General features: G+C 45.6%; 1 protein-coding gene across 1 annotated transcript in view; it reads left to right on the top strand.

Moving 5' to 3' along the window:
• The first annotated feature begins 9166 nt into the window (after positions 1–9166).
• Positions 9167–25672, top strand: part of LOC138663005 (oocyte zinc finger protein XlCOF6-like) — a 150156-nt gene continuing 133650 nt past the window's right edge. Inside the window, exons 1-5 of the mRNA XM_069749046.1 lie at positions 9167–9310; positions 19337–19486; positions 19616–19795; positions 19878–20001; positions 20085–20182. Coding sequence (XP_069605147.1) covers positions 9308–9310; positions 19337–19486; positions 19616–19795; positions 19878–20001; positions 20085–20182 — 555 coding nt within the window. The 5' untranslated portion in view covers positions 9167–9307. The remainder of the gene's footprint in view (positions 9311–19336; positions 19487–19615; positions 19796–19877; positions 20002–20084; positions 20183–25672) is intronic.

The raw sequence follows: 25672 nt of genomic DNA, 5'->3' as shown, positions 1-25672 counted from the left end.
TCTGGAGACTGGCTAGGCCACTCCAGGACCTTGAAATGCTTCTTACGAAGCCACTCCTTCGTTGCCCTGGCGGTGTGCCTTCATGTTGAAAGACCCAGCCACGTTTCATCTTCAATGCCCTTGCTGATGGAAGGAGGTTTGCACTCAAAATCTCACGATACATGGCCCCATTCATTCTTTCATGTACCCGGATCAGTCGTCCTGGCCCCTTTGCAGAGAAACAGCCCCAAAGCATGATGTTTCCACCACCATGCTTTACAGTAGGTATGGTGTTTGATGGATGCAACTCAGTATTCTTTTTCCTCCAAACACGACAAGTTGTGTTTCTACCAAACAGTTCCAGTTTGGTTTCATGAGATCATAGGACATTCTCCCAAAACTCCTCTGGATCATCCAAATGCTCTCTAGCAAACTTCAGACGGGCCCGGACATGTACTGGCTTAAGCAGTGGGACACGTCTGGCACTGCAGGATCTGAGTCCATGGTGGCGTAGTGTGTTACTTATGGTAGGCCTTATTACATTGGTCCCAGCTCTCTGCAGTTCATTCACTAGGTCCCCCCGCGTGGTTCTGGGATTTTTGCTCACCGTTCTTGTGATCATTCTGACCCCACGGGGTGGGATTTTGCGTGGAGCCCCAGATCGAGGGAGATTATCAGTGGTCTTGTATGTCTTCCATTTTCTAATTATTGCTCCCACTGTTGATTTCTTCACTCCAAGCTGGTTGACTATTGCAGATTCAGTCTTCCCAGCCTGGTGCAGGGCTACAATTTTGTTTCTGGTGTCCTTTGACAGCTCTTTGGTCTTCACCATAGTGGAGTTTGGAGTCAGACTGTTTGAGGGTGTGCACAGGTGTCTTTTTATACTGATAACAAGTTTAAACAGGTGCCATTACTACAGGTAATGAGTGGAGGAAAGAGGAGACTCTTAAAGAAGAAGTTACAGGTCTGTGAGAGCCAGAAATCTTGATTGTTTGTTTCTGACCAAATACTTATTTTCCACCATAATATGCAAAAAAAATGATAAAAAAACAGACAATGTGATTTTCTGGATTTTTTTTTCTCAGTTTGTCTCTCATAGTTGAGGTCTACCTATGATGTAAATTACAGACGCCTCTCATCTTTTTAAGTGGTGGAACTTGCACTATTGCTGACTGACTAAATACTTTTTTGCCCCACTGTATCTACCATACTATACACCTGACAGGAGTCCGTACAGTCTATATCTACAATAATATATACCTGACAGGAGCCCGTACAGTCTATATCTACAATAATATATACCTGACAGGAGCCCGTACAGTCTGTATCTACAATAATATATACCTGACAGGAGTCCGTACAGTCTATATCCACAATAATATACACCTGACAGGAGCCCGTACAGTCTGTATCTACCATACTATATACCTGACAGGAGCCCGTACAGTCTGTATATACCATACTATATACCTGACAGGAGCCCGTACAGTCTGTATATACCATACTATATACCTGACAGGAGCCCGTACAGTCTGTATATACCATATTATATACCTGACAGGAGCCCGTACAGTCTATATCTACCATACTATATACCTGACAGGAGCCTGTACAGTCTGTATCTACAATAATATATACCTGACAGGAGCCCGTACAGTCTATATCTACCATACTATATACCTGACAGGAGCCCGTACAGTCTGTATATACCATACTATATACCTGACAGGAGCCCGTACAGTCTGTATCTACCATACTATATACCTGACAGGAGCCTGTACAGTCTGTATCTACAATAATATATACCTGACAGGAGTCCATACAGTCTATATCTACAATAATATATACCTGACAGGAGCCCATACAGTCTGTATCTACAATAATATATACCTGACAGGAGCCCGTACAGTCTATATCTACCATACTATATACCTGACAGGAGCCCGTACAGTCTGTATATACTATACTATATACCTGACAGGAGCCCGTACAGTCTGTATCTACCATACTATATACCTGACAGGAGCCCGTACAGTGTGTATCTACAATACTATATACCTGACAGGAGCCCGTACAGTCTGTATCTACCATAATATATACCTGACAGGAGCCCGTACAGTCTGTATCTACCATAATATATACCTGACAGGAGCCCGTACAGTCTGTATCTACAATAATATATACCTGACAGGAGCCTGTACAGTGTGTATCTACAAATGTGAGAAATCGCTCCTGTCAAACCAATCTAATCAGTTTTTATGAAGAGGTAAGCTATAGACTGGACCACGGTGAGTCATTGGACGTGGTATATCTCGATTTTTCCAAAGCGTTTGATACCGTGCCGCACAAGAGGTTGGTACACAAAATGAGAATGCTTGGTCTGGGGGAAAATGTGTGTAAATGGGTTAGTAACTGGCTTAGTGATAGAAAGCAGAGGGTGGTTATAAATGGTATAGTCTCTAACTGGGTCGCTGTGACCAGTGGGGTACCGCAGGGGTCAGTATTGGGACCTGTTCTCTTCAACATATTCATTAATGATCTGGTAGAAGGTTTACACAGTAAAATATCGATATTTGCAGATGATACAAAACTATGTAAAGCAGTTAATACAAGAGAAGATAGTATTCTGCTACAGATGGATCTGGATAAGTTGGAAACTTGGGCTGAAAGGTGGCAGATGAGGTTTAACAATGATAAATGTAAGGTTATACACATGGGAAGAGGGAATCAATATCACCATTACACACTGAACGGGAAACCACTGGGTAAATCTGACAGGGAGAAGGACTTGGGGATCCTAGTTAATGATAAACTTACCTGGAGCAGCCAGTGCCAGGCAGCAGCTGCCAAGGCAAACAGGATCATGGGGTGCATTAAAAGAGGTCTGGATACACATGATGAGAGCATTATACTGCCTCTGTACAAATCCCTAGTTAGACCGCACATGGAGTACTGTGTCCAGTTTTGGGCACCGGTGCTCAGGAAGGATATAATGGAACTAGAGAGAGTACAAAGGAGGGCAACAAAATTAATAAAGGGGATGGGAGAACTACAATACCCAGATAGATTAGCGAAATTAGGATTATTTAGTCTAGAAAAAAGACGACTGAGGGGCGATCTAATAACCATGTATAAGTATATAAGGGGACAATACAAATATCTCGCTGAGGATCTGTTTATACCAAGGAAGGTGACGGGCACAAGGGGGCATTCTTTGCGTCTGGAGGAGAGAAGGTTTTTCCACCAACATAGAAGAGGATTCTTTACTGTTAGGGCAGTGAGAATCTGGAATTGCTTGCCTGAGGAGGTGGTGATGGCGAACTCAGTCGAGGGGTTCAAGAGAGGCCTGGATGTCTTCCTGGAGCAGAACAATATTGTATCATACAATTATTAGGTTCTGTAGAAGGACGTAGATCTGGGTATTTATTATGATGGAATATAGGCTGAACTGGATGGACAAATGTCTTTTTTCGGCCTTACTAACTATGTTACTATGTTACTATGTTACAATAATATATACCTGACAGGAGCCCGTACAGTCTGTATCTACCATACTATAGACCTGACAGGAGTCCGTACAGTCTATATCTACAATAATATATACCTGACAGGAGCCCGTACAGTCTATATCTACAATAATATATACCTGACAGGAGTCCGTACAGTCTATATCTACAATAATATATACCTGACAGGAGTCCGTACAGTCTATATCTACAATAATATATACCTGACAGGAGCCCGTACAGTCTGTATCTACAATAATATATACCTGACAGGAGCCCGTACAGTCTGTATCTACCATACTATAGACCTGACAGGAGTCCGTACAGTCTATATCTACAATAATATATACCTGACAGGAGCCCGTACAGTCTATATCTACAATAATATATACCTGACAGGAGTCCGTACAGTCTATATCTACAATAATATATACCTAACAGGAGTCCGTACAGTCTATATCTACAATAATATATACCTGACAGGAGCCCGTACAGTCTGTATCTACAATAATATATACCTGACAGGAGCCTGTACAGTGTGTATCTACAATAATATATACCTGACAGGAGCCCGTACAGTCTGTATCTACCATACTATAGACCTGACAGGAGTCCGTACAGTCTATATCTACAATAATATATACCTGACAGGAGCCTGTACAGTCTATATCTACAATAATATATACCTGACAGGAGTCCGTACAGTCTATATCTACAATAATATATACCTGACAGGAGTCCGTACAGTCTATATCTACAATAATATATACCTGACAGGAGCCCGTACAGTCTGTATCTACAATAATATATACCTGACAGGAGCCCGTACAGTCTGTATCTACCATACTATAGACCTGACAGGAGTCCGTACAGTCTATATCTACAATAATATATACCTGACAGGAGCCCGTACAGTCTATATCTACAATAATATATACCTGACAGGAGTCCGTACAGTCTATATCTACAATAATATATACCTGACAGGAGTCCGTACAGTCCATATCTATAATAATATATACCTGACAGGAGCCCATACAGTCTATATCTACAATAATATATACCTGACAGGAGCCCGTACAGTCTATATCTACAATAATATATACCTGACAGGAGCCCGTACAGTCTATATCTACAATAATATATACCTGACAGGAGCCCGTACAGTCTATATCTACAATAATATATACCTGCCAGGAGTCCGTACAGTCTATATCTACAATAATATATACCTGACAGGAGTCCGTACAGTCCATATCTATAATAATATATACCTGACAGGAGCCCATACAGTCTATATCTACAATAATATATACCTGACAGGAGCCCGTACAGTCTATATCTACAATAATATACACCTGACAGGAGCCCGTACAGTCTGTATCTACAATAATATATACCTGACAGGAGCCCGTACAGTCTATATCTACAATAATATATACCTGACAGGAGCCCGTACAGTCTATATCTACAATAATATATACCTGACAGGAGCCCGTACAGTCTATATCTACAATAATATATACCTGCCAGGAGTCCGTACAGTCTATATCTACAATAATATATACCTGACAGGAGTCCGTACAGTCCATATCTATAATAATATATACCTGACAGGAGCCCATACAGTCTATATCTACAATAATATATACCTGACAGGAGCCCGTACAGTCTATATCTACAATAATATACACCTGACAGGAGCCCGTACAGTCTGTATCTACAATAATATATACCTGACAGGAGCCTGTACAGTCTATATCTACAATAATATATACCTGACAGGAGCCCATACAGTCTATATCTACAATAATATATACCTGACAGGAGCCTGTACAGTCTATATCTACAATAATATATACCTGACAGGAGTCCGTACAGTCTATATCTACAATAATATATACCTGACAGGAGTCCGTACAGTCTATATCTACAATAATATATACCTGACAGGAGCCCGTACAGTCTGTATCTACAATAATATATACCTGACAGGAGCCCGTACAGTCTGTATCTACCATACTATAGACCTGACAGGAGTCCGTACAGTCTATATCTACAATAATATATACCTGACAGGAGCCCGTACAGTCTATATCTACAATAATATATACCTGACAGGAGTCCGTACAGTCTATATCTACAATAATATATACCTGACAGGAGTCCGTACAGTCCATATCTATAATAATATATACCTGACAGGAGCCCATACAGTCTATATCTACAATAATATATACCTGACAGGAGCCCGTACAGTCTATATCTACAATAATATATACCTGACAGGAGCCCGTACAGTCTATATCTACAATAATATATACCTGACAGGAGCCCGTACAGTCTATATCTACAATAATATATACCTGCCAGGAGTCCGTACAGTCTATATCTACAATAATATATACCTGACAGGAGTCCGTACAGTCCATATCTATAATAATATATACCTGACAGGAGCCCATACAGTCTATATCTACAATAATATATACCTGACAGGAGCCCGTACAGTCTATATCTACAATAATATACACCTGACAGGAGCCCGTACAGTCTGTATCTACAATAATATATACCTGACAGGAGCCCGTACAGTCTATATCTACAATAATATATACCTGACAGGAGCCCGTACAGTCTATATCTACAATAATATATACCTGACAGGAGCCCGTACAGTCTATATCTACAATAATATATACCTGCCAGGAGTCCGTACAGTCTATATCTACAATAATATATACCTGACAGGAGTCCGTACAGTCCATATCTATAATAATATATACCTGACAGGAGCCCATACAGTCTATATCTACAATAATATATACCTGACAGGAGCCCGTACAGTCTATATCTACAATAATATACACCTGACAGGAGCCCGTACAGTCTGTATCTACAATAATATATACCTGACAGGAGCCTGTACAGTCTATATCTACAATAATATATACCTGACAGGAGCCCATACAGTCTATATCTACAATAATATATACCTGACAGGAGCCCGTACAGTCTATATCTACAATAATATATACCTGACAGGAGTCTGTACAGTCTATATCTACAATAATATATACCTGACAGGAGCCCGTACAGTCTGTATCTACAATAATATATACCTGACAGGAGCCCGTACAGTCTGTATCTACAATAATATATACCTGACAGGAGCCCGTACAGTCTATATCTACCATACTATATACCTGACAGGAGCCTGTACAGTCTGTATCTACAATAATATATACCTGACAGGAGCCCATACAGTCTATATCTACAATAATATATACCTGACAGGAGCCCGTACAGTCTATATCTACAATAATATATACCTGACAGGAGCCCGTACAGTCTGTATCTACAATAATATATACCTGACAGGAGCCCGTACAGTCTGTATCTACAATAATATATACCTGACAGGAGCCCTACAGTCTGTATCTACAATAATATATACCTGACAGGAGTCCGTACAGTCTGTATCTACAATAATATATACCTGACAGGAGCCCATACAGTCTATATCTACCATACTATATACCTGACAGGAGCCCGTACAGTCTGTATCTACAATAATATATACCTGACAGGAGCCCGTACAGTCTGTATCTACAATAATATATACCTGACAGGAGCCCGTACAGTCTATATCTACAATAATATATACCTGACAGGAGCCCGTACAGTCTGTATCTACAATAATATATACCTGACAGGAGTCCGTACAGTCTGTATCTACAATAATATATACCTGACAGGAGCCCATACAGTCTATATCTACCATACTATATACCTGACAGGAGCCCGTACAGTCTGTATCTACAATAATATATACCTGACAGGAGCCCGTACAGTCTGTATCTACAATAATATATACCTGACAGGAGCCCGTACAGTCTGTATCTACAATAATATATACCTGACAGGAGCCCGTACAGTCTGTATCTACAATAATATATACCTGACAGGAGCCCGTACAGTCTATATCTACAATAATATATACCTGACAGGAGCCTGTACAGTCTATATCTACAATACTATAGACCTGACAGGAGCCCGTACAGTCTATATCTACAATAATATATACCTGACAGGAGCCCGTACAGTCTGTATCTACAATAATATATACCTGACAGGAGCCCGTACAGTCTATATCTACAATACTATATACCTGACAGGAGCCCGTACAGTCTGTATCTACAATAATATATACCTGACAGGAGCCCGTACAGTCTGTATCTACAATAATATATACCTGACAGGAGCCCGTACAGTCTGTATCTACAATAATATATACCTGACAGGAGCCCGTACAGTCTGTATCTACAATAATATATACCTGACAGGAGCCCGTACAGTCTATATCTACAATAATATATACCTGACAGGAGCCTGTACAGTCTATATCTACAATACTATAGACCTGACAGGAGCCCGTACAGTCTATATCTACAATAATATATACCTGACAGGAGCCCGTACAGTCTGTATCTACAATAATATATACCTGACAGGAGCCCGTACAGTCTATATCTACAATACTATATACCTGACAGGAGCCCGTACAGTCTGTATCTACAATAATATATACCTGACAGGAGCCCGTACAGTCTGTATCTACAATAATATATACCTGACAGGAGCCCGTACAGTCTGTATCTACAATAATATATACCTGACAGGAGCCCGTACAGTCTGTATCTACAATAATATATACCTGACAGGAGCCCGTACAGTCTATATCTACAATAATATATACCTGACAGGAGCCTGTACAGTCTATATCTACAATACTATAGACCTGACAGGAGCCCGTACAGTCTGTATCTACAATAATATATACCTGACAGGAGTCCGTACAGTCTGTATCTACAATAATATATACCTGACAGGAGCCCGTACAGTCTATATCTACAATAATATATACCTGACAGGAGCCTGTACAGTCTATATCTACAATACTATAGACCTGACAGGAGCCCGTACAGTCTATATCTACAATAATATACACCTGACAGGAGTCCGTACAGTCTATATCTACAATAATATATACCTGACAGGAGCCCGTACAGTCTATATCTACAATAATATACACCTGACAGGAGCCCGTACAGTCTATATCTACAATAATATATACCTGACAGGAGTCCGTACAGTCTGTATCTACAATAATATATACCTGACAGGAGCCCGTACAGTCTATATCTACAATACTATATACCTGACAGGAGCCCGTACAGTCTAGTGTCTTCACCAGTGAGCTGACTAGACTGTATGGGCTGCAGTCAGGACCTGGCAGGAGCCCATATATTCTGCTGGTTTTAATAATTTATACCTTGAAGGAGCACATACAGTCTAGTGTCATGTATGGGCTGCAGTCAGGGCCAGGCAGCCGCCCATAAAGTCTGCTATCTTCAAGAATATATACCTGACTGCAGCCCATACACTCTAGCATCTTCAGTAGTGAGCCGGCTACACTGTATGGGCTGCAGTCAGGACCTGGAAGGAGCCCATACACTCTAGGCTCAACCCTTCATGATGTGACTGAAAACACGCCCCCTCCCGATAGGACACCCCCCGGAAATGACGTCACACCTGGAAGGAGCCCATACACTCTAGCATTTACCGATCATGTGACCCCTGACTCCTCCCCTCCTGTGACCTCATCACAGGTCCTGTGCGCACACAGCAGCCATAGAAATCTCCGGCCATTGTGGTCTCTCCCAACTTCTGCTCTTTCTCCTTCTTTTCTTGCAGGGGCCGCAGTGGATTTCATCCTAGATCCATAGATCCGCATAGAGGAGCGATGTTCCTTCAGTCTGATGGTAATTGATAGTGAAATTTGTCCATCGTGCACATTACCGACTATATCCCACCAGGACTGTAGCAGGTAAAGACCCCAATATCCACCGGTGTCCATTCTAATGGGGGGGGGGGAAAGTACCAAAGAAAACCCATCATATCCCGAGAAAGAGAAACCCTGTACATGGAGACATCGGCCTCATAGTTCTCCTTCCTACCAACAATCTATATATAATTGTCTAAGGGTTACTTCCGTCTTTCTGTCTGTCCTTCTGTCTGTCTGTCACAGAAATCCCAAGTTGCTGATTGGTCGTGGCAAAACAGCCACGACCAATCAGCGACGGGCATAGTCCGGCGGCAAAATGGTCGCTCCTTCCTCTCCTGCAGTCAGTGCCCCCTCCATGCTCCCCTCCAGTCAGCGCTCTCACAGGGTTAATGGCAGCGGTAACGGACAGCGTTATGCCACAGTGTAATGCACTCGGTTAACGCTGCTATTAACCCTGTGTGACCAACTTTTTACTATTGATGCAGCCTATGCAGCATCAATAGTAAAAAGATCTAATGTTAAAAATAATTAAAAAAAAAAAAAAATAGTTATATACTCACCCCCCGTCGGCCCCTCGGATCAGGAACAGGCCTTTCCCGCTCCTCGCGAAGCTCCGGTGACCGCTCCATGCATTGCAATCCCGCGAGATGATGACGTAGCGGTCTCGCAAGACCAACATCATCATCTCGCGAGACCGCAATGCACTCTTGTGACCGGAGCGCGTGAGGAGCATCGGTAACCGCTTTGATCCGGGGGCCAACGGAAGGTGAGTATATAACTATTTTTTATTTTACTTCTTTTTTTTAACAGGTATATGATGCCCACATTGCAATATACTACGTGGCTGTGCAATATACTTCGTGGGCTGTGCTATATACTACGTGGGCTGAGCTATATACTTCGTGGGCTGAGCTATATACTTCGTGGGCTGAGCTATATACTACTTGGGCTGAGCTATATACTACGTGGGCTGTGCAATATACTACATCGCTGCGCAATATACTACGTGGGCTGTGCAATATACTACGTGGGCTGTGCAATATATTACGTGGGCTGTGCAATATATTACGTGGGCTGTGCAATATACTACGTGGGCTGTGCAATATACTACGTGGGCTGTGCAATATACTACGTGGGCTGTGCAATATACTACGTGGGCTGTGCTATATACTACGTGGGCTGTGCAATATACTACGTGAGCTGTGCAATATACTACGTGGGCTGTGCAATATACTACGTGGGCTGTGCTATATACTACGCGGGCTGTGCAATATACTACGTGGGCTGTGCAATATACTACGTGGCTGTGCTATGTACTACGTGTGCTGTGCAATATACTACGTGACTGGGCAATATACTACGTGGGCTGTGCTATATACTACATTGCTGCACAATATACTACGTAGGCTGCGCAATATACTACATCGCTGCGCAATATACTACGTGGGCTGTGCAATATACTACGTGGGCTGTGCAATATACTACGTGGGCTGTGCAATATACTACGTGGCTGTGCCATATACTACGCGGGCTGTGCAATATACTACGTGGGCTGTGCAATATACTACGTGGCTGTGCTATGTACTACGTGTGCTGTGCAATATACTACGTGACTGGGCAATATACTACGTGTGCTGTGCAATATACTACGTGACTGGGCAATATACTACGTGACTGGGCAATATACTACGTGACTGGGCAATATACTACGTGGCTGGGCAATATACTACGTGACTGGGCAATATACTACGTGGCTGGCCGTGAGCAATCAGCGACAGGCGCAGTCCGGCCACGAATTGGCACGTGATTTGTACCACGCTTCGCTAATTGGTCGCGCCTGGCCGAATCCTGTGTATTCAATGTATTATTCTAAAATCTTCATAAATAAACTACCGTATATACTCGAGTATAAGCCGACCCGAGTATAAGCCGACCCCCCTAATTTTGCCACAAAAAACTGGGAAAACCTATTGACTCGAGTATAAGCCTAGGGTGGAAATGCAGCATTTACCGGTGAATTTTAAAAACAAAAACAGATCATTATTCCCCATAGCTGTGCCATATAGTGCTCTGCACTGTTCATATTGCCCCATAGCTGTGCCATACTGTGCTCTGCAGCGTTCATGTCTCCCATAGCTCTGCCCCATACTGTGCTCTGCAGCGTTCATGTCTCCCATAGCTGTGCCCCATACTGTGCTCTGCACCGTTCATGTCTCCCATAGCTCTGCCCCATACTGTGCTCTGCACCGTTCATGTCTCCCATAGCTCTGCCCCATATAGTGCTCTGCAGCGTTCATGTCTCCCATAGCTCTGCCCAATACTGTGCTCTGCACCGTTCATGTCTCCCATAGCTCTGCCCCATACTGTGCTCTGCACCGTTCATGTCTCCCATAGCTCTGCCCCATACTGTGCTCTGCACCGTTCATGTCTCCCATAGCTCTGCCCCATACTGTGCTCTGCACCGTTCATGTCTCCCATAGCTCTGCCCCATACTGTGCTCTGCACCGTTCATGTCTCCCATAGCTCTGCCCCATATAGTGCTCTGCAGCGTTCATGTCTCCCATAGCTCTGCCCCATACTGTGCTCTGCACCGTTCATGTCTCCCATACCTCTGCCCCATATAGTGCTCTGCAGCGTTCATGTCTCCCATAGCTGTGCCCCATACTGTGCTCTGCAGCGTTCATATCTCCCCATAGAGTGTTAGACTGACGGACCGCACTAAGAAAGAGGGTATAGATGCGTTCGCAGTCCGGGGTCCACCGTACAGGTGAAAACCTGCTGCTAGTAAATTGCAGACTATATGGCGGTACTCTAAAGTACACACACGTGGGTTCAACCTCACCCAGCGTGAAGGAAGCAATCCTGTTACTTCACAGGACCGCGGTACCGCACATAAAGCGCGAGCAAGTAGTCAGCGAACTTTACCCCAACTGGGATTGAAGTTCGATTAGACCCTTGCTGGCACTACACCGCAACTGGGTGTGTAAGGAAACTGAATAGTTAATTATAGGCACAGAAGTGCGAGCAATGCCGCAGTGACGGACACCACTAACCACCCAGGCTTGGGTATGGAAAGCGCTAGACAAGCGCACGGTGCCGTACAGGCGGACACAGCAACAGGACGCTGTAATGTGTGTATTGCACAGATGGTTAGTCGGGCGCTAGATAGCTACCAACATCCGCGAGCAGTCAACAACTCTAGGGAGGGATATTTAGGAGCTTTCATCCATCGACATACATCCATCTACACACACACATATAATTTCAAAACAATACTAGCGCATGGCCGTGCGGTCATGCGCAGTTTATATAGTTGCAGGACAGGAAGTGGCTACAGAACTTTTGCCCTTCCAAGACCTGCCAAAAGGACCAATGGAATGTGGCGCAGAGCCTGACCACATGACCCTCGATCTCCAACGGGAGATCTTGCCCTGGGCATGCTCAGTGTGTGCAGACAAGGACTTAGTCCCAGAGAAGTCCGCTCGCTGCTGACCAGCACTGACTTTAATGGCAGAAGCTGGAGAAGCAGCAGCAACTCTTAGAACAGAGTGAGATTGAGCAAGACGCTGGGACCGACGTCTCTGCTGAGCAGACTCCACTGCGGCTGGATACGAATGGGAGACCGCAGCAGAGATGGCTCGAGATTCCCCCTGTGCAGAAGCGGGAACTCGACCCCTAACATTACCCCCCCTCCTAGGGCCCCCCCCTCCTTGGGCCTCGCTACGTTCGAAGTCAGCAATGAGCTGCGGAGCCCGAATGTGCTCAGCAGGCTCCCAGGATCTATCCTCAGGACCGTAACCCCTCCAGTCCACCAAATAAATTTTTTTGCCACGAACCACCTTAAACCCCAAGATAGCGTTCACCTCGTAATCGTCCGTAGACGAACCCGACGTCCCAGTAGAAGACTCAGAAAACCGGGACATGTAGACGGGCTTAAGGAGGGACACATGAAAGGTGTCGGTGATACCAAGGCGTGGAGGAAGGGCCAGACGGTAAACCACAGGATTAACCTGTTCGAGGACCTTAAAAGGACCTAAGTAGCGAGGTGCAAACTTGGTAGACTCAACTCGCAGCCTGATGTTACGGGTGGAGAGCCACACCAAATCGCCAGGAGCAAAGGTTGGAGCAGGGCGCCGATGTGCATCGGCGGAGGACCTCATTCTCTCCTTGGAAGCCCGAATGGCATCCTGAGTGCGATCCCAAATGTCCCGTGCCTCCACAGCCCAGTCTGCCACCCTGGAATCGGCGGAAGACACAGGCATGGGCACAGGTACCCGCGGATGCTGACCATAGTTAAGGAGGAATGGAGTCTGTCCAGTGGAGTCAGCGACAGCATTGTTAAGAGCAAACTCCGCGCACAGTAGCAAAGATGCCCAGTCATCTTGCTTAGCAGAGACAAAATGTCGCAGATATGTGACCAAGGTCTGGTTGGCTCTCTCCACCAACCCATTCGTCTCAGGATGATATGCCGAAGAGAGATTTAACTCGATACTGAGAAGACGACAAAGCTCTCTCCAGAACCGAGACGCAAACTGGGGACCCCGGTCACTGACAATTTTGTCTGGCATACCGTGAAGACGGAAGATGTGTTTAACAAACAGCGCTGCTAAGGCCCGTGCAGAAGGTAGCCGAGGAAGCGGCACCAAATGCACCATTTTAGAAAAATGGTCGGTGATTACCCAAATAATGGTACAGCCACGAGACTTGGGCAGACCCACTACAAAGTCCATCCCAACCATCTCCCAGGGCCTGTCTGCCACCGGCAGAGGATATAACAAACCAGCTGGCCGTTGACGGAGAGACTTATTCTTGGCACAAGAGACACATGCTCGAACATAGTCTCCGACGTCACGAACCATATGTGGCCACCAGTACATTCTCGCCAGCAACTCAGCTGTCCTCTTTGCCCCAAAATGTCCACCCACTCTGGACGAATGAGCCCAAGAGAGAACCTCCGGTCGCAAATTGATGGGAACAAAAGTCTTGCCCGGAGGCACAGACTCCAGCGAAACCGGAGCTACGGTTCTCAGACTCTCCGAAGGGACAACGAGCCGAGGCTCGTCCTCCTCCTCAGATGACACAAAGGAGCGAGAGAGAGCGTCAGCACGAATGTTCTTCTCCCCGGCGAGATAATGTAGAGTAAAGTGGAACCGGGAGAAAAACAAGGACCATCTGGCCTGACGAGAATTCAGCCGCTGGGCTGTTTGTAAATAAACCAAATTCTTGTGGTCCGTTAACACTTGGAATGGAAATCGAGCACCCTCCAGGAGATGTCTCCACTCTGAAAAGGCCAACTTCATTGCCAGCAACTCCCTGTCCCCGATGGAGTAATTTCTCTCCGCTGGTGTGAAAGTCTTTGAGAAGAAGAAGCATGGGTGCTTCCGACCCTGAGCATCCTTTTGATAGAGGACTGCTCCAGCACCAACGGATGAGGCATCCACCTCCAAAAGGAATGGCTTATCCACATCGGGACGATGTAGGATGGGAGCGCTAGCAAAATGAAAGGCCTTGGAGACCCCTTCGGACCACAATTTGGGATTCGCTCCCTTCTTGGTGAGGGATACCAAGGGAGCTACCAAAGTTGAGAAGTGGGGAATGAACTGGCGATAGTAATTTATGAACCCCATAAAGCGCTGCACCGCTTTAAGAGAATGGGGTTCCTGCCAGTCCATCACTGCCTGTAGTTTGGCAGGATCCATAGCCAATCCCTGGGCCGAGATGATATAGCCCAGGAAAGGTAAGGACTCCTGCTCGAACACACACTTCTCCAACTTTGCATATAAGGAATTTGCCCGTAGGAGTTCGAAGACTCTGCCAACATCTCTCCGGTGGGAGTCAATATCTGGAGAGAAGATGAGAATATCATCCAGATAGACTACAACCGAGGTGGAAAGCATATCCCGGAAGATATCGTTGACAAAATCCTGAAAAACGGCTGGGGCATTACAGAGCCCGAAAGGCATCACTAGGTACTCATAGTGTCCATCCCTGGTATTGAAAGCCGTTTTCCATTCGTCCCCCTCACGGATGCGAATCAGGTTGTAAGCACCCCGCAGATCTAATTTGGTGAATATCTTAGCTCCCCTTAGTCTGTCAAAGAGCTCCGATATCAGAGGCAACGGGTATTTATTCTTAATAGTAATAGCATTAAGACCCCTGTAATCGATGCAAGGACGTAATTCCCCGTTCTTCTTCTGCACGAAGAAGAATCCCGCCCCTGCCGGTGACACCGACTTCCTTATAAACCCTCTTGCCAAATTCTCCTGAATGTATTGCGACATAGCCTCCGTCTCTGGGAGAGAGAGGGGATATACTCTTCCCCGAGGAGGTTCAGCCCCAGGCAAGAGGTCAATAGGACAGTCGTAAGGGCGATGAGGCGGTAGGATCTCAGCAGCCTTCTTAGAGAATACGTCTGCATAACACCAATAGTATCTTGGAAGAGATGAAAGATCTGCGGGTACCTCGGTAGTAGAAACCTGTACACACTCACTCACACACCTGCCCATACAAGACTTACTCCAACCCAATATTCTCCCTGAGGACCACTCAATATGTGGGGAGTGGAAACGGAGCCAGGGTATTCCCAGCAAGATCTCATCCATTCCCTCGGGAAGAACAAGAAGGAAAATAATCTGGTGGGAAGGGGACATGGACAGCGAGAACGGAACTGTTTGGTGTGTGATTTGCAGTGGAAGTGTCGCTCCATTCACGACTCTAACAGTTACTGGTTTGGCGAGCATGACTAGTGGTATAGCATGACGTGAGGCAAAAGCAGAGGACATGAAGTTCCCCTCTGCTCCAGAATCCACACAAAGCTCGACTGTTAGAGTGAAGGAGCCTAACAGGATTGTCCCTTTAAAGGACAGTTTGGAGGAGAATGCAGCTGTGTCTAGTGAACCTCCCCCAATGGTTACTAGACGCGATCGTTTCCCGACCGCCGCGGACACTTATTGGCGTAATGTCCAAGTTGTTGACAGTATTTACAAACCACGGGTACTCGAGCGGCCTGAGACTTAGGTCCCGCTCGAGAAACCTCCATGGCCTCATGGGAATCTGACGCCAAGACAGGAGATTCAAGAGGTCTGGCGAAGGTTGGAGCCAGCCGGAACCTCTGCCTACACTGGGTCCGCTCCAACCTCCGCTCGTGAAAACGGAGGTCGATGCGGGTAGATACTGAAATAAGTTCCTCCAGTGTGGCGGGTATCTCCCTAGCGGCCAAGGCGTCCTTCACATGGTCTGCCAGTCCCCTCCAGAACACCGGAATAAGAACTTTGTCTGGCCACTTTAACTCTGAAGCTAGAGTCCGGAACTGGATGGCAAACTGGCTGAAACACGGACGAGCCCTGAGTAATAGTCAACAACTGGAGTGCGGTGTCGTGGGTAACACGAGGTCCTAAAAAGACCTGCTTCAGAGTGTCCAAGAAGAGAGGAGCACTCTGTACCACACGATCATCTCGCTCCCAAAGTGGCGTTGCCCACTCCAACGCCCTGCCCGACAAGAGAGATAGGATAAATCCCACTCTCGCCCGTTCCGTAGGGAAACGTGACGCCAGGAGCTCAAGATGTATGGAGCACTGGCTCACGAATCCCCGACATTGTTTACTGTCGCCAGCAAACTTGTCAGGAAGCGGGAGACGGGATAAAGTCGGAGCAGGGGTGGCAGCGGACAGACTGGCTGCAGCTACACTTGCAGCCTGAACAGCTACAGCAGTGACATCTACAGCTGAGGTTGTACGCTCAAGAGCCGCCAACCTTCCCTCCAGCTGCTGGATGTACCTCTGTAATCGCTGGTCGTCCGCCATTTACTAGCCAGACCCTGGCGCTAGTATTATGTTAGACTGACGGAACGCACTAAGAAAGAGGGTATAGATGCGTTCGCAGTCCGGGGTCCACCGTACAGGTGAAAACCTGCTGCTAGTAAATTGCAGACTATATGGCGGTACTCTAAAGTACACACACGTGGGTTCAACCTCACCCAGCGTGAAGGAAGCAATCCTGTTACTTCACAGGACCGCGGTACCGCACATAAAGCGCGAGCAAGTAGTCAGCGAACTTTACCCCAACTGGGATTGAAGTTCGATTAGACCCTTGCTGGCACTACACCGCAACTGGGTGTGTAAGGAAACTGAATAGTTAATTATAGGCACAGAAGTGCGAGCAATGCCGCAGTGACGGACACCACTAACCACCCAGGCTTGGGTATGGAAAGCGCTAGACAAGCGCACGGTGCCGTACAGGCGGACACAGCAACAGGACGCTGTAATGTGTGTATTGCACAGATGGTTAGTCGGGCGCTAGATAGCTACCAACATCCGCGAGCAGTCAACAACTCTAGGGAGGGATATTTAGGAGCTTTCATCCATCGACATACATCCATCTACACACACACATATAATTTCAAAACAATACTAGCGCATGGCCGTGCGGTCATGCGCAGTTTATATAGTTGCAGGACAGGAAGTGGCTACAGAACTTTTGCCCTTCCAAGACCTGCCAAAAGGACCAATGGAATGTGGCGCAGAGCCTGACCACATGACCCTCGATCTCCAACGGGAGATCTTGCCCTGGGCATGCTCAGTGTGTGCAGACAAGGACTTAGTCCCAGAGAAGTCCGCTCGCTGCTGACCAGCACTGACTTTAATGGCAGAAGCTGGAGAAGCAGCAGCAACTCTTAGAACAGAGTGAGATTGAGCAAGACGCTGGGACCGACGTCTCTGCTGAGCAGACTCCACTGCGGCTGGATACGAATGGGAGACCGCAGCAGAGATGGCTCGAGATTCCCCCTGTGCAGAAGCGGGAACTCGACCCCTAACATAGAGCTCCACATAAATCTGTGCCATGGCCGCTGCTGCTGCAATAAAATAAAACCACACATACTCACCTCTCTTGATTGCAGCTCCCAGCGTCCGGTCCCGGCGTCTCTCCGCTCTGACTGATCAGGCAGAGGGCGCCGCGCACACTATATGCGTCATCGCGCCCTCTGACCTGAACAGTCAGAGCGCCGAAGGCGGTGAAGATGGAGCGGCGCCCGGCAGCTGGAACGTGGACAGGTGAATATAACATACTCACCTAGTCCTGGCGATCCTCGCGCTGTCCCCTCCTGTCACAGCTGGTCTTCGGTGCCGCAGATTCTTTCTCTATCAGTGGTCAGCGGCACCGCTGATTAGAGAAATGAATAGGCGGCTCCACCCCTATGGGAGGTGGAGCCGCCTATTCATATCTCTAATGAGCGGTCCCACGTGACCGCTGAAGAGGGGAAGAGCTGCAGCACAGAAGACTGTGGGACGGGCGGGGAGAGCCAGGATCGCTGGGACTAGGTAAGTATTCCTCAGCGCCCTCTCCCCCTCACCCGCCGACCACATCGCTACCGTGACTCGAGTATAAGCCGAGAGGGGCACTTTCAGCCCAAAAATTTGGGCTGAAAATCTCGGCTTATACTTGAGTATATACGGTACATACATATTCTAGAATACCCGATGCGTTAGAATCGGGCCACCATCTAGTCTCTTATAAAAGCCTCAAACTTCTGTGTGTGAATCAGACCTGAGATCTAACAAGATAGAAGATTACAGTGCGGGGAAGACGGGAAACCTTCATATAGAGGCCGGTGGTGATGGAGTCAGTGACCGACTCTGGCCAAATCTGTCTCTAGAGTCGTAGTAGAAGATGAAGATGTCGTCCTCACCATGAAGTAGTTATTTCTCATGTCGCGTGTAATGAATATCTCCTGCAGTATTGCTAATGCTGATTCCAGGGTCGGTAAATGAGACGAGAATTAGCGTTATGGAAGATGAGTCTATGAGAAACGTATTCAGCTGCCGACTCCGAGGAGGAAACTGCTTGTTGTCTGTGGCCTAAATATATACGATTTATTAGTAGATGTAAAGAAGGAAACTAAATACTGTAAAATAATAAATCTCCTCATATGTTTCCCTTATTATCTCCAGTAATTGTATTATTACAGGATTCTTATGATGTTACATCGGCTCATCTTCTCATTCAGGTCTCTACAATATCGGATCCTCTCAGTGAAGATCTTCTACAAAAGAGAATTTTCCTGATTTACCCATCAGTGATGGATATGGACAGAGACAAGATGGCGGAGAGGATATTACACCTCACCCTAGAGATCCTCTTCCGGCTTACTGGAGAGGTGAGAGATTCTGATGACGTCACATTACATCATTCTTATCTATGGGAATAACAGATGGACAGAACTGGAGAGGTGAGGACTCTGGAAATGTCTGTAGTGAGATTTATTAATGTGTCTCTCCATTACCAGGACTACACAGTGGTGAAGAAGACCTCTAGTGATCGCTGTCAGGACCCTGTGTCTGAGGGATGGGGAAGACCCCTGAGCTCAATCACGGGGCCTCCACCTCACCCCCTGATCCATGAGGACATCAATGACCAGAAGATCCTAGAACTCATCTACAAGATGATTGAGCTGCTGACTGGAGAGGTGACAGTGCTGGGAATGCTGGGACATTATACAGTAACACTATGAAGGGATCGGGGGATGACAGTATCATTGTATGTGTCAGGTTCCTATAAGGTGTCAGGATGTCGCTGTCTATTTCTCCATGGAGGAGTGGGAATATTTAGAAGGACACAGAGACCTGTACAAGAACGTCATAATGGAGGTTCCCCAGCCCCTCACATCTCCAGGTAATAGACAGGACTAAATACACACGGCCTATAATTATCTGTATGTAAAGAATGAATTCACTCCCTGTATGTGTTTCCTCCAGATCTATCCAGTAAGAGGACAACACCAGAAAGATGTCCCCGTCCTCTTCTTCCACAGGGCTGTAACCAAGAAGATCCCAATGCTCCTCAGGACCATCAGGTAGATGGAGAGAAGGTGTCAGGAGATCTCCCTTAGGCCGATTTCACACTTCCGTTTATTTTCAATCCCAGAAAAACCAATACTGGAGATATCAATGTCCGTTTGTGTAATACTTGCGGCACACGTGTGGCAACCATGCGCTGACTCAGTACCATACAGATGGCCGCCTGGGAAGAAGTGCTACTGTAAGCGCTGTTCCCTTGTGGCAGGTGCTGAAGACGGCTCTCATCACTCTCCCCTGCTCTGCCAGCGATCGGCGTGAGCAGAAGAGAATGATGAGTTATATTAAAGGGAACCTGTCACCTAAATTTGGCAGGACCGGTTTTGTTTATATGGGCGGGGTTTTCGGGTGTTTGAGTCACCCTTTCCTTACCCGCTGGCTGCATGCTGGTCGCAATATTGGGTTGAAGTTCATTCTCTGTCTTCCGGAGTACACGCCATATTGCAATATTGCCTTGCGCAGGCGTGTACTCCGGAGGACAAAGAATAAACTTCAATCCAATACTGCGGCCAGCATGCAGCCAGCGGGTAAGGAAAGGGTGAATCAAACACTCGAAAACCCCGCCCATATGACCCAAAACCGGTCCCGCCAAATTCAGGTGACAAGTTCCCTTTAAAGTCTGAACGATGACAGCAGGTGGGGGCTTTTGGGATTCTTACTCCCATCATCCGACACTTGCTGCCGCTAATAACTGACAGCAGGAGCGGATGATCGGGGTATTCCTCAGCCGCCGCCTGCAGTATAACGAAATGAATGAATGAAAAATCTGGTGTGGGTTCCCCCAATTTTCTTGAACCAACCGGGCAAAACTCAAGTTGAGGCTGCAACCCTCAGCTGTCAGCTTCAGCAAGGCTGGTTATCAAGAATAGATGGTGTGAAGATCTGAGGTTGTGGGTTATAAAAATCACCTAGGCAGGTTAACGATGCAACTAATTTTTTTATTCCATACATCCATGGTTGTACAACAAATCCAGGTAGATGGCCAACATACAATGTCTTCAGTCCACAAGTTCCCAATCTGACATCGGTAGTCCCACTGGCTCCATACCAGGCGATGCCCGCTGTCTCCCAACTTTTGGTTGGCCCACAGATTTTGTACCTCCAGCTGGCATAGTGTGCAGTCACAGCCTATGTTCCTCCAGAAAATGGATATCCTGACCATAGCTCATGGATACCCCTCCAGCCAACAATCTCCAAAGCTCCATAGATCATCCATCCATTCCAGCTTGGATCCTCTTCCATCGAAATCCCTCCAACAACTGCCTGATTCAACCCTATGTCTTTTTCTCCCGCCCCCTTAAACATTTTCCTTTAGCTCACAGAACAAGGCTTATTCCATCAGCTGGGACTGTATATGAGACCTCCCGTGGGTGGTGCCGGCTCCCCTGAGTCTACTATCCCCAGCCACACAATGGGCCTAGGTTTGGGAGTACAATGGGGAGCAAGACCTTTATACAAATGAGATTGAGAGTCTGTCGTTAAGGTACCGTCACACTTAACGATATCGTTAACGATATCATTGCTTTTTGTGACGTAGCAACGATATCGTTAAGGAAATCGTTATGCGTGACAGCGACCAACGATCAGGCCCCTGCTGGGAGATTGTTGGTCGCTGAAGAAAGTCCAGAACTTTATTTCGTCGCTGGATCTTCAGCTGACATCGCTGGATCGGCGTGTGTGACACCGATCCAGCGATGTCTTCACTGGTAACCAGGGTAAACATCGGGTAACTAAGCGCAGGGCCGCGCTTAGTAACCCGATGTTTACCCTGGTTACCAGCGTAAAAGTAAAAAAAACCAAACTCTTCATACTTACCTACCGCTGTCTGTCCCCGACGCTCTGCTTCTCTGCTCTCCTCCTGCACTGGCTGTGAGCACAGCGGCCGGAAAGCAGAGCGGTGACGTCACCGCTCTGCTTTCCGGCCGCTGTGCTCACAGTCAGTGCAGGAAGCAGAGCGCCGGAGGACAGACAGCGGTAGGTAAGTATGAAGTGTTTGGTTTTTTTTACTTTTACGCTGGTAACCAGGGTAAACATCGGGTTACTAAGCGCGGCCCTGCGCTTAGTTACCCGATGTTTACCCTGGTTACCGGGGACCTCGGGATCGTTGGTCGCTGGAGAGCTGTCTGTATGACAGCTCTCCAGCGACCAAACAGCGACGCTGCAGCGATCGACATCATTGTCGGTTTCGCTGCAGCGTCGCTTAGTGTGAAGGTACCTTTAGGTTCACATAAGCTCTATCTAATTCCGTCGGTAGCATTAAATAGCACTAAATTTGCAATGGTACCGAAAAAGCACATCATACTCAAAAATAATAAAAATATCAACTTTATTAAATTCACATGTAAAGACAAAAAAATAAATAAACAAAACAAACCTAACAGTATCAAAGATGAAGAGGGACCACTGGGTAAATATTCACTTAAAGCATAAGGTCACAGCGTTAGTTTAAACAGACATGTTACATGAAAGCCGTATATCACATAATATAGTGCTGGTTAACAATAAGCCTGACAGGTACCAGGATATTAATGTCAGGAAAATCACAGACTCAATACGGCTATACGATACTCCAAAAATGTACAAGACATACATAGGAGCTTGCTACCTATCTGCTTCCTACAAAGCCCAGGATATCAATATAAACTATAAAAACGCTCTACTTACGTAGCTCAGTGAAGAGTCCCGGTCCCTCTAACCCCGACGCGCGTTTCGTCCACACTTCTTCAGGGGGCGTGTTGGGGTAGAGGGAAATCCGGTCTCTTATACTGCCCTGCAGCAAATCAGAATGCCGCCGAAGGATTACCGCCGCTGCAAATTGACTCATTGTCCTCGGTCGCGTCGCCCACTATACGCATGACAGCATCAGCTGCCTACGCACACATAGGTCGACTTGAAAGACCGAAGATTTCCGAGTCCGCGGCCGAAGAGACCCGAACCGGTGCGCACAACCTGGACACCAATGAGCACTGCGGAATCACCGCAGCGAAGAGGACAAGGTAAAGACAGGTGACATTAATAATAAAAACCCACACCAGTGGGATTCATTTAATAAATTCTACAAAAACAATAACCGAATAAATATCTAATAATGTCAGTTTAAATGAAAATACTATATATGTTGACAAGAATAAATTAATGTAATACAAAACACTCCCGGAACTATACGATTATCCATCCTCTATTTTGATCAGGACCAATCACCACATAACACCATCAGCATATATATATATATACGCACATATCACGGCCAGATACAGCTCAGCTGGTATATACAAATAATGCGCTAATAAGCGCAGCATAGTCATCTGATAAATAAATAAATAATCTACACATAACGTGAAAGCAATATAAAGAAAAAACATATTATTAATAAACCTATAAATCCATCTAATTGTAATTCCTACAGAGTGATATAATAGGATTACATATATAAAATGTGAAATTACACCCAATATATTAATACCATTATCAGCAGTGTATAATATCAGTATATCAATTTTGATCCTCAATTGTGTACATTTATTAAATATAGCTATAATACTAAATAATATTCATAGTGAACATACGTATAGTGAACAACAATTCTCACAACACAACACCTTACATTCAAATTAACAGATGACTAGACTACACAATGCGTAAAATATATACAGATGGTGACTACTTGATAGCAGCTTCATATCAGCAAGGCATCCTTTGCAGGGCAGACAGAAAATATTTCTAAAAAGAGACTGAAAAAGAACAAAAATTAACACATACAAATTCAAAACCCTCTAACCCCTAAAATATTAATAAAAACAAGGATGGCGGCTAGACAGTATCCAATAAAAACCGATTACAAAAAGGCACTAAACCCAAAACTTTCATTAAGCCCTGCTGGGACTAAGGTACCCAGTCTATAGATCCATTTACACTCAAGTTTGGCCAAAGCTTTGGCCAAATCCCCTCCACGGGATCCCAAATGTAAGACATCGATACCTTTAACTTTTAGAAGGCTAGAGTCACTCTTATGATACCGATAGAAATGACGTGGTATGGTTTTCAATTGAGATGGATCTTCACATTCCCTTGCTTTGTCAATATCTCTGACATGTTCTCTGACACGTATACGCAGTTCACGAGTCGTTAGGCCCACATATAATTTGCCACAAGGGCATTGGGCACTATACACCACTCCTTTAGTGGAGCACGTGATAAAATGTCGTATCTCATATACGCGTTTACCATCCGAATTGCAGAAATCTTTGCTCTTGACAATATTAGCACAGCCTCTACAGTGTCCACATGGAAAGCATCCATTTGTTTCCAACCATGTTCTACTTTTCTGTTTAGAGGGTTCATAATGGCTGTGTACCAACAGGTCTTTTAAATTTTTAGATCTACGGGCTGTAATTAATGGGGTTGCTGGCAGGCATTTTTTAAGGGTAGCATCAGATAACAAGATTGGCCAGTGCTTGTTAATAATTTCTCTAAATTTTGTCCATTGGCTGTTATAGGTCGTAATTAAACGAACCTGACCCCCTTCCTTGTCATCAACTTTTTTGTTTTTATACAACAACTCATTCCTTGGGGTATGTTTGGCCCGATGATAGCTTTCCTTAATAGCCTTCCTGCTATATCCCCTTTCCCTAAATCTCTCCTTGAGAATCTTAGCCTGCTCCTCAAAGCTAGAGTCATCCGAGCATATCCTCTTTAATCTGAGGAATTGACCTGTTGGTATACCTCTAATGGTGGAGCCAGGATGAGATGACCTAGCATGCAACAATGTGTTAGTTGCCGTTGGCTTCCTATACACTTCAGTGGTAAGATTACCATTGGATGTCGTCCTAATCTGAATATCAAGAAATTCCAATTCACGCCCCACTTTATAAGTCAGTTTGATATTCAACTCATTCATATTGAGTCGATTCATAAGCAAATCCAGATCCTGTCTTGGGCGCTGACGCGCCGGGTCTCCTTGACGACACTGAGACGCGGTAATCCTTCGGCGGCATTCTGATTTGCTGCAGGGCAGTATAAGAGACCGGATTTCCCTCTACCCCGACACGCCCCCTGAAGAAGTGTGGACGAAACGAGCGTCGGGGTTAGAGGGACCGGGACTCTTCACTGAGCTACGTAAGTAGAGCGTTTTTATAGTTTATATTGATATCCTGGGCTTTGTAGGAAGCAGATAGGTAGCAAGCTCCTATGTATGTCTTGTACATTTTTGGAGTATCGTATAGCCGTATTGAGTCTGTGATTTTCCTGACATTAATATCCTGGTACCTGTCAGGCTTATTGTTAGCCAGCACTATATTATGTGATATACGGCTTTCATGTAACATGTCTGTTTAAACTAACGCTGTGACCTTATGCTTTAAGTGAATATTTACCCAGTGGTCCCTCTTCATCTTTGATACTGTTAGGTTTGTTTTGTTTATTTATTTTTTTGTCTTTACATGTGAATTTAATAAAGTTGATATTTTTATTATTTTTGAGTATGATGTGCT

Source organism: Ranitomeya imitator, chromosome 2 (assembly GCF_032444005.1).
Source record: "Ranitomeya imitator isolate aRanImi1 chromosome 2, aRanImi1.pri, whole genome shotgun sequence".
NCBI lineage: Eukaryota > Metazoa > Chordata > Amphibia > Anura > Dendrobatidae > Ranitomeya > Ranitomeya imitator.
Note: the sequence above shows the minus strand (reverse complement) of the source record. Positions and strands in the feature narration are given on the sequence as shown.